Source organism: Callorhinus ursinus, unplaced genomic scaffold, assembly GCF_003265705.2.
Source record: "Callorhinus ursinus isolate GAN/ISIS: 27379988/994484 unplaced genomic scaffold, GSC_fseal_2.0 scaffold21, whole genome shotgun sequence".
In the NCBI taxonomy this organism is placed as follows: domain Eukaryota; kingdom Metazoa; phylum Chordata; class Mammalia; order Carnivora; family Otariidae; genus Callorhinus; species Callorhinus ursinus.
In genome coordinates this window covers 13,228,135-13,245,067 of record NW_027397083.1, presented here as the reverse complement: position 1 = coordinate 13,245,067, position 16,933 = coordinate 13,228,135, and the positions used below count along the sequence as shown (strand labels likewise).

Below are 16,933 nucleotides of genomic sequence, written 5' to 3'. Positions count from 1 at the left end.
GCTTAACTGACTGAGCCACCCAGGTGTCCCTAAAGTTCTTGTCTTATCATGCTAATACCTGGGATCTCCTGTGGGTCCATTTATATTATATTCATTTTCCTTTTGATTTCATGTCTTTGTATATACCTGGTAATTTTTGTTTAAATGCTGAACATGGCATATAAAATATGTAGGGTCTGGATGATGTTATCTTTTTCTAGCATAGCTTTTCCTCAACATTTTGCTAGCAGTTAGAGTAGTAATAGATCACCTTCATCCAATCTGGGGTTGGGCTGATTTAGGACTGGGTTTAAGGCCTTGTGGGGGCTGCTTTACTTCTAGTTCTTGCTTATTCCTAGTGTGTAGCCCTTCAGGGTAAATCATAGCATCGCCTTCTTGGAGGCCCTGAACTCTAATTTTCGTCTTCATAGCACTCTGATTCTGTTGGTAATTCTGCTAAGCTTCTCAGTCTCTTAGCTTCTCTCATCTTTGCATTTTGGCTTCTTAGCTTCTCCTTGCAAAACAGTAAATGCCATGAGTTGAAAAGCATCTTAGACTCTTGGACTCACTTCTCAGTACTTTCCATCTCTCTGGGATCTTGGCTGCTCAAGTCCTGGGCTGCCCTGCTAGCTCACCAATGCCTTTAAATAGTTGATTTTTTGGTAACTTATCCAGCTTTACTATTGTTATTGGTGGGAGGGTTAGACTGATATTAGGTAGACCAGCAGACCCCTGGGGATGTGGTCTCGGGACTCCTAGGGAAACCCCAAGGTCTGGAGGTCAAATGTGTTGATGTTTGTACTGATGTAGCAAAAGCAATGTGGGTAAAGATGCTGGTAGCTTAGTGCAAATCAAGGTAGTGGCACAAAACTGTACTAGTAGTCATTGTAATCTTCACTGTCATGAATTTGTAATTAGAATGAATGCTGGAGGGGCACCTGGGTGTCTCAGTTGGTTAAGCATCTGACTTTGGCTCCGGTCATGATCTCAGGGTCCTAGGATAGAGTCCCACGTTGAGCTCTGTGCTCAGCAGGGAGTGTGTTTCTCCCTCTCCCTCTGCCCCTCCCCTCACTGGTTCCCTCTCTCTCAAACAAATCAATGAAATCTTTAAAAAAAATGAGTGCTATTTTCCATTGAAAATGTTCTTGATGAAATGGTAGAAATTATTAATCTTACTAAATCTTGATTCTTGAGTACACCTTTTTTAATGTTTTCTGTGCTGAAATCCTAAGTATGCACAAAGCACTTCTGGGGCATTCTGAAATACAGTGGTTGTGTCATGGAAAAACACTTATGTGATTGAGTGGTATGCTGAACTAGTTTTTTTTCCCCCCTTACTTTCATGGAATAACATCTTTACTTAAAAGAATGACTGACAGACAAACTATAGTTCTCAGAATGAATCAAGTAAGCCTGTCTCTTCAAGAGAAACACTGGTAGTGTTCATTGCCAATGATAAAATTGGCAGTGGATCAAGTGAAAATTCATTTTTGGAAAACTTGTATCCAGTCCTGTGAGCTTGACAGCTTCCCAATATTTAATGACTTTTCTGATAAAATTGGTGATGTTAACTAATGTGATCTTTATACTGTATAATGAAATGTGTCAACATTTGGAAGAGCTACATAAAACAGTGAACCAATATTTTCCAAATGACCAATTTATGATGTTACAAAATTATGCATAGGAGAAAGATCCATTCTATGTGTAAGATAGACCAATGAATTTTAATGTAACAGTATGAAAAATTCACTGAAATGGCTTCAGGTTGCACATTGAAACTATTTTTAAAAACTTTATCATTTGTCAAGATCTGGTATAGCATCAAGAAAAATATCCACAATTATATAAAAAGACTATTAAAGTACTCCTCTCTTTTCCAACTGCATTTCTGTGTGAGACTAGATTTTCTTCATTTACTTCAACTGAAACAGCATATTCCAAAATTGAATGCAGAAGCAAATATAAAACCTAGCTTTTTTTCTCCTAAGGAAGACATTTACAAAAATTTTAAAATGTAAAACAGTATTTCTTCCCTACTATTTTCTGTTTTTGGAAAAGAGATTTTTCATAAAAATATTTATTTTAATATATAATGGTATTGTTGTCAATGATTCAATAACTCAATGTTTGCAAATTTGTCAGTTTTAATTTCTAATATGATGAATATTGATTGATATAACCCAAATAAACAAAAGCTCTTTGGGGGTCTTCAAAAATTTTTACGAACAAGAACCAGTGAGATGGACTATCATAGCAGAAAACTATGTGCTGAAGAGGCCTTATTACTAAAGCAGTTCTTATCTATATTCTTTTTGGTCTTGGGGAGGGCCCAAAATTTCAGGAAATTTTGACCATTTCAACATGGCAACAAAGGAACAGATTGGTTAATTTTTTATAAATATGCCAGGCAGATTAAATATTGCTCTCTAAATTATGAGATGTCAGGTAGATTGCTTACTTTTTAATGTTATATTAGATTATCTGATTATAGCTTTTGACTTGTGATTATTGACTTAATATGGAAAGACAAATGGCATAAACACATAGTTTGTAAATGTTGAAATTCTTATCATGTAGTTGAGAAAGAAGAGATTGGAATGTTTTCAACCAGTCTTGCCATCCAACATGAAGATTCACTTTTGAGAGATACCTTGACTCTGCAGTGCACATCAGCCAAGATAGTGGTATTTAGTTAAGATGAAAACAAGGCCTTTGGTTATTTCAGAAACAACAATTAATAAGATCAGATTAAGTTTCATAAAGCATTTCAGTTTTGGAGAATTTTACAGAGAACTTCAGAAATTCCATCCCCCCCCCATCAATGAATATAATCATTTTTCTCTCTGAGAGAATGTGAGTATATAAATAACTTACATATGATTTTAAAATGGCTGAAAGATAAGGTAGCCTTCTTCATAAAATATGCCTTACCAGACTATTCCTGTTCATATTAGTTTCACTCTTTTATAAATCTGTCCTCTTTAGGGCTAGAGCTGTTCAGTTTTATTCTTGATTATTCTTGGGTTGATTTTATGTGTGAAAATCCTACCCCTGGAACAGACTTTAGTGTTTGAGGGTAAGGACTATATATAGTTTACTTCATCCACAATATCCTGTTGGTAGGTAGACTCTTGATACTTGCTGTGGAGTTTAAAAGGCAAGATGTGGGGAAATCATTTCCCGTCTCAAATATTTGTTCAGAATTTGCTATGTGTCAGGTGCTGTGTTAGGCATCAGTGAATATGCATTTGTGCATTTTGCTTTTACACTGAAGAAACATATGACAAGAATTTAAGGTGCGGAGGAAACTGAATCTTATTGTTTTGAGGGAATTGTTTCCATGGCAGTAAAATCTTTATGAAAGAAACAGTTTTTGTTGAAAATCCTACCTTCTCTGCAAACATGTCAGGGAGCCAAAGAGTTTCAGCATAGGAATAAGAGAATTGTCCTCCTTGCTGCATAATATTGTCAATCAGATTTTAAATAGCTCTGAAAGCAAAATTGATTTTGATTCACATTTGAACTAATGTTGGAGCTGGCAGCCAGTGGTCTCAGAGGTACGGGCTTTCCCATGAAGAGGCGTGAACTTTTCTCTTCTTGCTTTTGTTGTTGGCAGGCCCCTGACCAGGCTTGTATCAGTCCCAGGCAGTTACACCAGGGAGCTCAATGAGGGAGGTGGATTTGAGCTCATGAGTAGATATATTAGAAAGCCAATCTTTCCATCAACCTTATTGAGTTAAAAAAAAAAAATTACTTCTCTGGGTATAAAATGTTTAAGCGTACTTAATACTGACTAACCATGCTAATGTGCGATAGTTGTGACATTTCTTGGCTCTGAGTTTGGTTGTATAATCTGATAAACTTCAGTAAGTTACGTAATGAAATTGCTTGTTTAAAAGAAGTTCATGATGTGACGTCGTGGGCAGAGTATGGGCTCTGCTGACAGACTTCCCAGTTCTGACACTTTCTAGCTGTGGCCCCTTGAATGAGCTTACTCTCCTTGCTTAGAGCTCCTTGCCTGTGAAACAGGACGTAATAGCACTGTTGGGAGGTTGAGCTGAATTGATGCCTATAAAATGTCAGCTCATATAAGTGTTGACTATTGTTTTTATTTCTGCTAATTAAGTCATATCTTAAGGTTCCAATAATTAATCATAGTAGAAGTATCTATTCTTCACGATACCCCTACCCACACACAGGTTCAGTTTCTAGGCTGACTATGTTCTGTTGCTGGAGTCCTAAGAATTTTGTAATTAACGTGTTTTGTGATGGTGTTATCTGTAGTGGTGAGAGACATATTTCAAGTAAGTTTCAGTTTTTGAATATCAATACCTGCTTAATTATCTCCCTATATACATGCTGCTATTGGCGACAGCCAAGGCGGGCCTGTTGTTAATTAATTACTTCCACTGAGAACTTAATTAGTGTCTTCATTAGGATCATCATTGAGGAGCAAGCAGCATCATCCTGAGCCAGCTGCAAGTTACTGGCTAGCTCCAGCCACCCTTCTGGTCCTATGAAAGCTTGGATTGATGAGGAAGCCTGTTGTGCTTCTATTTGTTTTTATTTTTTGTCCCCCTTAAAGAAAGCTGTGGAAGATCTGATGGTGATGCCCCCGTGTTCTGTCACACGTACAAAAATAAGGCAACAGATCCCACTTACAATAGACGGATCAGAAAACCCAGATTGGTTATTGAATTCTTGTCATGGTGCTAAACAAGCTGGAAACATGTTGTTTGCAGCGTCAAACATCAGACCATGAATTCTGCATATGACAGAGTGCTTCATTTTTCCGCTGAAAGTTAAAGTTCTTTCCTTCTGGCATCACTGTTTTTTAATATATGTATATTTTGAAATATTGCCATAGTGTTTCAGGATGAATTCAGCACTTCATTTCCTTTTTCTCCATCCCTCCGGAAAATATGGGAAAATGAGGCAAAGGTAACATCTTGCCTTATTTTCCTACAGAGCTAGAAATTGGGCTGGGGGTGAGAGGCATGATCAAGTCAGTCCCTAAATGATCCTTCTCCCAGACCTTTTGGATGGAATGTGACCTTGAGACAATAAGATAAAAATAAATGCACCACTGACTTCTATTTTATGGAAAAGGGAATCCCTTGGGTAAATCCCCAAATGAGGACAGGCATTGTCGAATGAACCTACTTTCGTAGTTTTACTTCACTCTTTCGACTATTGTGGGCTTTTAGGTGATTTAGGTCAATTGTGAACTTGGTGAAAGGATCGACTGAAATATTTTGTACCCAACAGATTCGCTGCTGCTTCCAGGAGAAGTGGAGGAGGACCTATGCACGCGTGTCCCTTCCTACATTCCTTCTGTGGCCCAGCCCTTTGCCTCTGGGTTCAAGCCGGGGCCCGCTGTGGGAGGAGGAGACAAACAAACAGAAGAGGTACTCCATAGGGAGTTCAGTCAGTTTTGAAATTGCCTTGAGTTTGTAACTTGTCCTTTCAGAGAAAGGCTGCTATATCCTTGTGTTTTTTGTTTTCTTTTGTTTTTTCTTAGCTTTGGGAAAATTTAGAATTCATGTTGCTTAATTGAGTCCCCCTGACTGCCATTTATCTCTAATGTATAGATTTCTTTTTAAACACGGAGAGCAATTATGTTTTTACGTGGAAACTATTTTTGTTTCATGAGGTATGCCATGCTACAGGACAGTGTCATCTGGGGACTATGCAATAGATTCTCTCTTTTTGCCTGGACTGGCCATTTTCTTTTTACTCGTGTTTCCGAGGTCCTATAAACATCTTGTATTGGTTAAGGTAAGGCCAAGCTGTTGCTGTAGAGAATCCCAATAGTAAGTCAGTGGCTGAAACGGAGATAGAACTTTATTTCTCATGTAACAGTCTATGGAAAGCCTCTATTTTTTTTAAAGATTTTATTTATTTATTTGAGAGAGAGAGAGAGAGAGAGCACACACACACATAAACAGGCAGTGGGGGAGGGGCAGAGGCAGAGGGAGCAGCAGACTCCCCGCTGAGTGGGAGCCTGACATGGGGCTCAGTCCCAGGATCCTGACATCAGGGCTTGAGCCAAAATCAGATTCTTAACCGACTGAGCCATCCAGGCGCCCTATAAAGTGAGCATTTGCTCTTTCCTGGGGTCATCAGGGCCCCAGGTTCCTTCTCTCCGGATCTCCACTGTGCCTTAGGACATTGCCCTCCTGTGAAAGTTCCAACTCAGGTCACCGTCCTACCTGGAGGGGCGGCAGAGAAGAGCGTGGGAGCGGCATGTTTCTCCACAGCTTAGGACTCAGGACTCTTCGTTTCTGCTCACATTCCACTGGTGACCACTTAGTCACATGTCCCTGTCCAGCCACCAGGGGCGCTGGGAAGTGTCATCTAGCCAAGCGCTTCACAATCAGGGGGCACGGAATCTCTGCCACGCCTGCACTGTCCCAGCGGCACATGTAGAAAGTTACAAATGCACACTAACCAAGGCTGCTGGTGGTGTTGGGTAATGACTTTGATCACCCTGTTTACTCCCAACATTAAAAGCATATCAGGTACAAGAAGTGGTGAAGGGCTCTTTATTATTGCTTCCTAATAAACCCCCTAGGGTTTGCTTGTTTGATCATTTGGGTACTACCGGTCTTGTCACTTAAAGATATTCTGTTACAGAAGCAGTCGTTCAGTCAAAGGTAATCCATACGTTTCAATTTTAAATTGCCCCTTTCTCATAGAACTTTTGTTTACAGATATCACAGAAATGTGTCTAGGAGGCTTGCGGGCTTATATTAAACCCCTGAATTGGTTACCAGATAAACTGGTAGGGACTGCCGTTCTTCAGTGTGCTCTTTGAATTACAGATTGCTTTCTCCGAGTAATAAGAAACTAAAATTGCAGTGTTATTTCTAGCAGGAATCGGTTTCTTTTAAAGACTTGTTCATGTTCTTGACTTCCATTGTGACCACACAAATTGCTGGACCAGCCAGTGGTCATGGCACTTAGTGTCATTATAGGAATTGTTATAAAATCGTTTCTGTTGATGGGTTAAAAAAACTGAATGATTCCTAGGATCCATCAAGTAGCCAGTAAAAATGCAGGTTAAAACCTTGGATATGATTGTATCTTTAAAAGGAACATCAATTTCTTCCCAGAAAATGTGAACATTTTTTAAATGTTGGAGTCAAAATGATATGAACAAATTTTCTGTTGGCAAACTTAGGAAACATAGATGAAGAACTTTTGCTGTTTTTCGAATACCTAGACTATCTTGGTTGGGATTTTTATTTCTGACCACAATTTGTTAGAAAAACTTCTCAGAACTGTCTATAATCCTAATACTATACCAATTGCGCCTTGGTTTAACAGTATCAATCTTATTTTAAAGCACTCACTGCCAGTAAAAGATCATAATAATCAATTTCTAGCAAATATGTCCTGTAAGGACCAACCAATGGGCAATTTTGGGCTAGATATGGTAGCTGCTTTCCGTGATATCAGTCTCAAAGATGAGAATGTGTCCTGGATGTCTTGATCTCCTCTTAATTGCCTAAGAAGAGACTATGAGTTCCTGATACAGATTAGACCAATTTAATTTTTTTCCTAATTTTGTCACTGGGGTTTTGTATATGTGTATCTCCCCCTTAGAGTCAAACATTTGCCAGGAACCTTCCATTTTTCCGTTTGTGAATAACTTCGTGCCTTAGTAATTCTGTCTTGATGAATTTTATGACAGCTTTATAGAGCAAAAAGAATCTACATTAGGAAGATGAAAAATGGTGTTCTTCCTCCCATTCCTTTCCCCCAACCACAAATCATAGAAGAAACTTTTGTGGTATTTCAGTGGGAGATCTCCTGTTTTTCCAATTCGTAATGGGACTCTAAATTTTTTCACCTATAAAGATGGTTTATTTACTATATTACTTTGTAAGGTAGCCTACAGCTAAATGCTGCTCTTACTGATTTGAGCATTAGTTCTGTTTTCTTTAATTTGCCTGTGTCGTACTATGAACGAAAATGATTTCTCTGGTAACAGGGTCTCTCTTTGAATAAGTCACATGAACAATTTTAAGGAAACTAGCCGTTTTCTAACAGTGTGCAAATTCTATTCCCTGAGAGGCTATGAAAAGATTTCAGTTAGATTTGAAATGAGACCCCTCAAATCCACATACTTCTCTCAGCTCTGTAGGCAAAAATAACACAATAACTTAATTCACAGTTGTTTTCTTTTTAGTAGCAGGGGATTTGGTTTTCCATTGCACAAATTCTTCTCTTTGAAATAAATCAGAATTTCAGTTTGTAATCCCAAAGCCTTGGAGTCGTATAGCTTAGAACCCTGGAATGAACCCAACCCGAAGGAAGAGAATTCCCAGCATGTGCCGCTGTAGCCAAGAGCCGAAATACATAAATAGAATTGCAACTTTACTGTATTTTAAAAGCTGCCATTTTGAAGATCATAGTGATGTCTTCTGAATTGCAGTGTACATCTACTTTGGATTACATATGTGGCCCTTGTCTTGGAGGACCCTGAATTCACTGATGTGTGTCTTCATGAGCTCACTTAATTAAAAAGCAAAAATAGTAGGAATTAGTGCCAAGTTCAGTGCTGTATGCATATGGTGAACATGCAATAATTATTGAATGAACAAATAAATAAATGAAAAACCTCATTACCCACTGAGAGTGTTTTTCTGATATGATAACACGGTCAGGGTCTTTCTCTCTTTTCCTCTCTATTGGTTCTTTCTCCTCAACATGTAAGCATGTTCAAGTCTCTCCCATCCTTAATGAAATGGAGTAAAACAAAGGAAAGGAAAAACAGCCTTCTCTTTACCTCAGGCCCTGGATGTATTCAGAATAAGGGTACCAGTTACTCTGTAACTGTCAGATCCCAGTGGACACTTTCCAGGTTTTTGTTTGTTTGTTTGTTTTTTTGAGAGAGAGAGAGAGAGTGAGGGAGGGACAGAGGGAGAGGGAGAGAGAGAATCTTGAGCAGGTGCAGCGGCTCAGTGCGGAACCCTATATGGGGCTCGATCTCACGACCCTGAGATTACAACCTGAGCTGAAATAGGACGCTTCACTGACGGAGCCCCCCAGGCGCCCCTCCAGTCATTATTTTAATGGATCACTCTACTCTGCCTGACCCTCATGGTCCACTGGTTCTCGTTTTACTGCTCTGCTCAGATTCTTTGTGCATTTCTCTGTTGGTTCTTTCCCTGCCTCCTTTGGGGTTTTCCCTCCATCCAGTCCTTAGGAGTTGGTGTTGCTCAAGATTCCAGCTAAACCTCTTCCCACTTACATACTTGGATCCACTTTCATCTCTAGGTTACTACCTTTTCTGCTTGTGTTCAAATCCATATCTCTAGCTTCAGATCTTTCTCGGAGCTTCAGGTTCCTGTTTTCAATTGCCTGTTGTTATCTGTATCTGGATTCCTTTGGGTACCTTCAAATCAACATGTTCAAAACTGAGCTTGTCTTTCTTTACCTGCTTCCCTTCACACATTCTTGCCTTTCCATATCCAAATCAGTCATCAAGTGCTGCCAGTTTTACTTTATGATATTTTCACATCTCTGCTTTCAGCTCCCTGTTCTCATTATCTCTTGCCTGGACTGCTCCAGCAGTCTCCTAACTAGTCTCCCTGACTCCAAATCTACTCTCTTTTTACTCTTCAAGTAACTGATGTAGATGTAATCTCCAAGAGGTAGGGCATCTTTCTGTTTTGTACAAAGCTACCTGTCCAGCACCTGCCTCATTGTAGGTGCTCAGTTAAAATTTGAATGAATGAAGGAATTTACCTGAAATGCAAAGATGACCAAGTATCTACCTTCCGTTCAAAAAATCCTTCAGTGACCTCATCATCTCTAGGATAAACAGCATATAAGACCGTCATGATCTGGCACCATCTTTCTCTCTTGCTTCTCTCTACCTTAACACTTAACTACTTGCAGATCCTCACACGTGAAACTTTGCATTTTATTTCCTTGGGCTGCTCACTAGAACTCCCCTTATCTGCAAAGTTCTTCTTCCCTCAACTTTGTTAACTAATATCCTTTAAGATTCTGCTTAGAGGGGTGCCTGGGTGGCTCAGTTGGTTAAGCGACTGCCTTCAGCTCAGGTCAGGATCCTGGAGTCCCGGGATCGAGTCCCATATCAGGCTCCCTGCTTGGCAGGGAGTCTACTTCTCCCTCTGCCCCTCCCCCCTCTCATGCTCTCCTCTCTCTCTCTCTCAAATAAATAAATAAATAATCTTTAAAAAAAAAAAGGTTCTGCTTAGATACCACCTATCCCAGGAAGCCCTCTCTGATTCCTTCCCAGTACTTTACAGTCTGAGTGGGGTTAGGTATCTCTTCTCTGTTCCCATCACCCCCTAAGTATACTGTTTATACTTACTCTATTTTACTGTACTAACTTGTTTATATGTCTATCGCCTTTCTCTATGATGTCAGACAAGTCTTCATCTTTGTCTCCTCAGCACCTAGCACAACGCCTAGAATTTCACAGGAACATAGGGTTCGTGGAAAGAATGAAAAGTAACTGAATGACTGCAGGAGGCTGCCTCTCTGACATTTGGAATCAGGGATGTACTGGCCACATTACAGGGATAACCCCACATGGTTTAAAATGTCTTGAGTATCATCACATTTTGGCATTGCAAATATGAAATTACTGCTATTCTTGGTTTCTTGCTTTTATAGTTCAGCATTGAACTGATTGCCTAGAGAGTTAATCTAACAATAGCTGCCATTAATAATTCCATTTCCAAGTGAAGAAATTTATATTTTTAGGTATATTTTTTATAACTCTAAGTGTATTATAAATGAGTAACTCTTGTGTTGGCATCAAATTTATTGACCAGCTAGGGGCTCCTGGGTGGCTCAGTCATTAAGCGTCTGCCTTCGGCTCAGGTCATGATCCCAGGGTCCTGGGATCGAGCCCCACATCGGGCTCTCTGCTCAACAGGAAGCCTGCTTCTCCCTCTCCCACTCCCCCTGCTTGTGTTCCCTCTCTCACTATCTCTCTCTCTGTCAAATAAATAAATAAAATCTTTAAAAAAAATTTATTGACCAGCTAAAAACTTTATTCCTTGCTCTTGTTTCGGTTAACACCAAATGACCGATGAAGGGGATCATACTCCATAACCGAGAAAAATTTAAGTGTATTAAAAAAAAACTTAAGGGCGCCTGGGTGGCTCAGTTGGTTAAGCGACTGCCTTCGGCTCAGGTCATGATCCTGGAGTCCTGGGATCGAGTCCCACATCGGGCTCCCTGCTCGGCAGGGAGTCTGCTTCTCCCTCTGACCCTCTTCCCTCTCGTGCTCTCTATCTCTCATTCTCTCTCTCTCAAATAAATAAATAAAATCTTTAAAAAAAACTTAAAGGAAAATAAGATTTTTCCACTTAACAATAAACTTCTGCAACTTGAGTACCATAATTTGGATATTACGGCTACAAGGTATGTTGGGACCTCAGACAAGGGAGAGGAATGAGGACATGATGGGTTGGGCCATATGTAGAGCTAAGTTGGCCATGGGAGTGAGCCCTTATCAGAGAGTCTGGAAGTCCAACACACAGCTGTACTCTTGTCTGGGTTGCTAATACAAGGTGGGTCACAAGTGGGTGCTGAGTGGGGAGGCAAGTAGGATTTTCTGGAGAGTGGCAGTGCTTAGCTGAGGGTAAGGTAAGCTTCGGCACACCCCCTCTGTGCTTTTGCAGTCCCTTTTTGCATTTCTCTATTGGAGAGCATGGCACACGATGTGGAAATTGTTCATTTACTCTGTGTTCTCCCTGAAGTGAGGAAGCCTGGTGGACACAGATTTGCAGTTTTCGTCCCTGTGTTCCCCATATCTAATACATGTTAAACACTCGGTACATGTTTATGGAGTGAACAGGTAAAGGGGAAGGAGGTGGGAATGTGAGGGTTGTTTGTGTTGTGTAGAGGGAATGTGAGGACGATGGTCTGGTATCACTGGGCTTTTAGCACAGCAAAGAGATTTATCTCGTTGGAAACTGCATTCCAGCCCCAAAAGGAGGTGTGTGAAAGCAAAGGGCCTGCATCTCCTGAGTGGCTGGTAAGGTGTAGGTAAGGTTTGAGAGGCCTTCGGATGGGGGTGGGGGTTCAAATTTCTAGTGCAGTGGGCCCACGTGGGTACTTGTAGCCTGAAACTTGGCCGACAAGTGGATGCCAGGCCTTGAACCAGGCATAAGAGGGCAATAAGAATCCCATCAGACCGGACGCACTGGTGGACAGGGGACTCCTTCTGGTCCTCTCCCAGGATCTGTTGGAATCAGCTCAGGATGGGGGTGTGGCCAGGCCTGCCAGCCACAGTGCTTCCTACTGAGTAGAGATGGAGATGGCAAGGATGCTTATGTTCAGGAAATGAACATATTATGTTATTGTTTATGTTTCCTCATCTGAGCTGTTCTTGACAATATTAGCACTCTGTCACCTGCACTGTGGTAATAAATTTAATCTTAGAAAGTGACCAAAATGGACAGATCGGTTTACTCTGCAGATTGGCTTCCTGTGTACAGCCGCTCTTTTAAAGACAGTCTATGGTGTTACATGGAGCCTTGGATATGTTTTTTATGATAAGCTATGGGAATTACTTAGCTTATTTAAAAAAGGTCTTTTCTCCCCAAGAGCTGTCTATGACTTGGCTTAGGGAAAAGCTCAAGGTTGATTTTTGCTGGTGTTTTTGTTGAGAAGGTAAAGCTTTATCTGAAGCCGATTGCCCTGGATTCCAATCTGGCTTCTCTCCCTTACTCATTGCACAGCCTCAGGCCAGTCACTTAACCTTTCAGAGTTCCAGAAGAGGGGTTGTTTGAAGATGACTGCTGATGCCCACACCGTTCCTTGTACTGGGGCTGACACGAGGTGGGCGCTCACTCAATGGCAGCTCCCCGCATTGCTTTGTCAGGAAAGCACGCAGACAGTTTCAAATAAAGGGGAAATGAACTAGTCTCTGACGTCTGTTCTCCTGCTGGTTTTACTTAGAAAGGATGGCAGATGGCTGCATGTTGGCTATTAGCACCGCACACCTAACTGCAAGATGCAACTTGCCAAACAGATAGGAGATACCTACTTTTCATGTTTCCCCCCCACCTTTAATAACAGCGCATAGTTTCTCAGCTACATCGTCTATTTTTAAGAACATTGCAAAATCCACTCAATGAGATAATCTTGAATGCAAGAATGTTTAAAGCCGATTATAGCTTCAGGGCATTTTTTTTTCATTCTTCCATAAACCATAGTTTTCAATTATTTTAGCATCACCACACATATCATATAGCTACATAGAGGTGCCGGATAATTTCATTGTATCACACACCATTTGCTTTCGGAGAGGCTCTTTCAGGGGTGAATACAATGTGATTTAAGGTGTTCTCTTTTTGTTTATTGGAAAAATATCTACCTTCCTTTAGGAAGTCTTTAAAACTCACAGATTATGAATAAATAGGTACAGAATTATTGGGTCGCTTTGCAGCTACTCTGACTTATAATATTTTTAAAATTCTTGGGAGGAGAAAGAGATCCTGGACTTTTTGAGGTGATGTTGTGTGTTTTACTTCCCACTGTTACTGGGTGGGGAGCTATAGGTATTATCTGAAGAAGTAAGTGCATTAAGTGTAGAGTATTTTTATCTTTGAAAATTGTTATAGTGATACAAGTCTTTTTTAGTAAATGGTGAAGGTGTATTGAAGGTTGATCAAATATCAAGATATGTTTTCTCACATTTTAATGTAACTCTCAGTTTCTCCATATGCCTCGAGCCCTAACACTACAAGTGGTAAAAATGTAATGAATGTGTGCAAGAGATACTCTCTGATTCTTGCTGTGGGCAGAATTAGTTAATGATACTCATTCAGATGCAGGATGGTACAAATGGGGCATATTAAGAGACTTAAATTAGGTCAGATTGAATAATTGAATTTATTCCTTTACTTAAAAACAGCTTAATCAGCAGAGAGTGCTGAAATCTAAAAAAAAGTTGAATTAAATATTAATAGGGAGTTTATGTTTTCAACTTTTTCTTCATTTACAATGATTGTAGGATTTTTTTCCTTCTACCTTTTACAGACACTCGGAGATGAAGTTCAGCCCTTCTCACTTGATGAAGAATTCGATTATGATGTTGTGACGCTAACCCCCAAGTTCACTCCTGCAGAGCTAGATGTGATCACAGAGCTATCCAAGCAGAAGAGAGAGGTCACCAACACAGACTTGGAGGGACCCCGCGGTTGATTCACTGAGACATCTTGGTGTTAATGTTTACTTTGTTGTTATGCAAGCAACATTAGAATAAAAGGTAAAACTACTATAATTCCCTTTGTCGAAATTTACTTGTGCATTAATTGATCAGAGTTATTTGTCAAGAGGGAGATGTAACTAACAAGACCAAAGAGATCTGTACACTTATAGGATTCTCCGCTGTCATGTGTTGTGGAATCCCATGGGAGGCGAGGGGAGATGGAGGTGGCAAATGGGGACAGGAAGCAACAGCTACAGAAGGTCCATTTAAAAAAAATTTTTTTTTTTTTTAATCTGAGTATAATTCACACAAAATGTTATGTTAGTTTCAGGTGTACAACATAGTGATTTGACAAGTTTATACCTTATGCTACGCTCACCACAAGTGTAGCTGCCATCTGTATTCCCTAGGCGATGCCTTTATTCCCCTGACTGGAAGCCTGTTGTCTCCCACTCTCCTTCACCTGTTTTGCCCGTCCCCTCAACCCCCTCCTCTCCGGCACCCCACTTTAGTTTCAGCTATCCCACCAGGGCCCCCTCTGCTCGGAGAGCTCAGGGACCTCCCGGCCCGCACACTGCCTCAGCTCCAGCCTGCCTGCCAGGGCACCCCCTGTGCAGAATGCCCTGGGACACCCTGGCTTGTGCCTGTGTCAGCTTCAGCCGTCCTACCAGGGTGCCCATGGGGCACAGAACAGAAGGGTCCATTTTGGTGACAGCACAGCAACTAGGCAATGTGGGGTATTGCCACAAAGACTGGAAACATCATCCCACCTACTAGGGGGTAAAACACTGAAGCACATAGAGACGAACTGACGGTGTGGGGTGGTCACTGGTCCCAGCTATCCAGAGACTGGGGTGTGCATGTGCGTGCTGAGAGGTTGGGCTTCTAGAATTGATTGGGGAGAGGCTCCGCTGAAAAAGAAGGCATCTGAGAATTGATTATATGTCGTATATTAAATTCTTGCACTTTGTGTATTGCCACTAAGCCATGATAGTTACAAAGTACAAGGAATGGTGTCTGTCTCCAGCAGCTTAAAATATAATTTAAGAAGGCAAGGCAGGTAGAGAAGGTAACTGGAGAATGTGGAAGCATATTATAAAGTGCTCATTGTGAAGAATACCCATAAATGTGTTAACAGAAGGAGAAAAGAACAGTGAAGGCACTGAAAAAGGGGGAATAGTAGGTATGAAGTAATTTTCATTATTAAAGGAATCAGTAACAAGTCAAATGTGCATAGGCTTAATGAGTTTTCATGCAGGCCTGTGCTTGTGTGTGCCACTTACATTCCTTACAAAGGACATTCTTGATTTAATGTCACAGAGTCAGGTGATTTCCACATCTCTTTTTCTGTATCTTAGTCAACAAACTTTCATAAAACACTATTTTCGTGCCATACCTTAAACTAGGCAATGGGGAAGAGGTAGTAAATTAGACATGGTCTGATTTAGTTCGGAAGACAGATACATACACTAATTTCAGCAGGGCCATGCTGTCCGAAGTAACAGCCACTAGCTGTGATGGCTGTTGAGCACTTGACATGTAGGTAGTATGACTGAGGGACTAATTTTTAAATGTTAATTTTACTTTGATGTGAAATAAAAAGGTAATCTAATGTACAGCATGGGACATATAGTCAAAAACATTCTATTATCTTTGTAAGGTGACAAGTGGTAGGTGATTAGACTTATTGTGATAACCATTCTGCAGTGTGTAGGAATGTCAAATCCCTATTTTATACACCTGAAATTAATACACCGTTTGCCAATGACAAAGAAAGAAAGGGCCCAAGTCTTTTTTTCGAAAGTTGATATTTGATACAGTTACTCTAAAACTTTCAAGTATGTATTTGGAACAATGTGGGTCTGGGAATCTATTTTTTTCATCTACAAATTTTATGACAGGTAAATACAGATCATTTATTTTTGATGACAACTTTAGTACCTAATTTAAAATATGCTATAAATGTGAAATACACATTGGATTTTGGAAGAATTAATATGAAAAATCGTAGACTATCTTATATTTTTTGTGTGGATGACATGTTGAAATGATATGGATCAATGATTATGGATATATCTGGTTCAATAAAATATATTATTAACATTTACCGATTTCTCTTTGCCTTTTTAGTGAGGCTCCTAGAACATTGAAAATTCCACACATGTGCATATTTGTATTTGCCAGCCCCGCCTTAGGGGGCAGCCTGTGTTGGAAGAGTGGTGTGCACCGAGAGCTACTGGGGCAAAGTGTGTGGAGTTATTTAATCATGAACGGAGAGCTGGGGAATCTTCATCGAGGGGGTGATGTTTGAGCCGGTTCAGGAGCAATCAGTAGGAGTTTTTGGTTGGACGCTGTTGGAATAGTTTGTGTGGGAGATGATAAGAGCTCGAATTAAAGCAGCAGAGGTGGAGGTGGAGGGCATGGATCTGATTAGAGATTTGGAAGTAGAACAAGCAAGGATTATTGATTGATACGATGTGGGAATGAGAGAGCGTCTGTGAGGTTAAGACAAGATTTTAGCACACGATCTATATACACACTGCCTTGAGGACAACACATTGTGATCTAATTGTTCACAAGACCAGGGACTCTCTTCTCTCGGCATATGTGCAACATTTTGGTATTGCGAATAAAGAAGAGACTTCGTCATTTTTAAGACATCTCAATTTTATGGACTTAAATAGTTCTTTAATAGAAAAAAACACACAACTATCTTTCTAAGTGTTTAAAAAGAATTACATT

General features: G+C 40.3%; 1 protein-coding gene across 7 annotated transcripts in view; it reads left to right on the top strand.

The window, feature by feature from the left end:
• IFTAP (intraflagellar transport associated protein) overlaps positions 1–16,292 on the top strand; it is a 71,692-nt gene extending 55,400 nt beyond the window's left edge. For 5 of the 7 annotated variants that reach the window (XM_073904747.1, XM_073904744.1, XM_025878893.2 and 2 more), the window contains 2 exons: positions 5,251–5,390; positions 14,020–16,292. In XM_073904747.1, the coding sequence (XP_073760848.1) occupies positions 5,251–5,390; positions 14,020–14,184 (305 nt within the window). In that variant the 3' untranslated portion in view covers positions 14,185–16,292. Of the gene's footprint in view, positions 1–5,250; positions 5,391–12,743; positions 12,817–13,993 lie in introns of all 7 variants that reach the window. The other 2 variants (XM_073904746.1, XM_073904745.1) reach the window with 2 other exon arrangements.
• Positions 16,293–16,933: the final 641 nt, after the last annotated feature.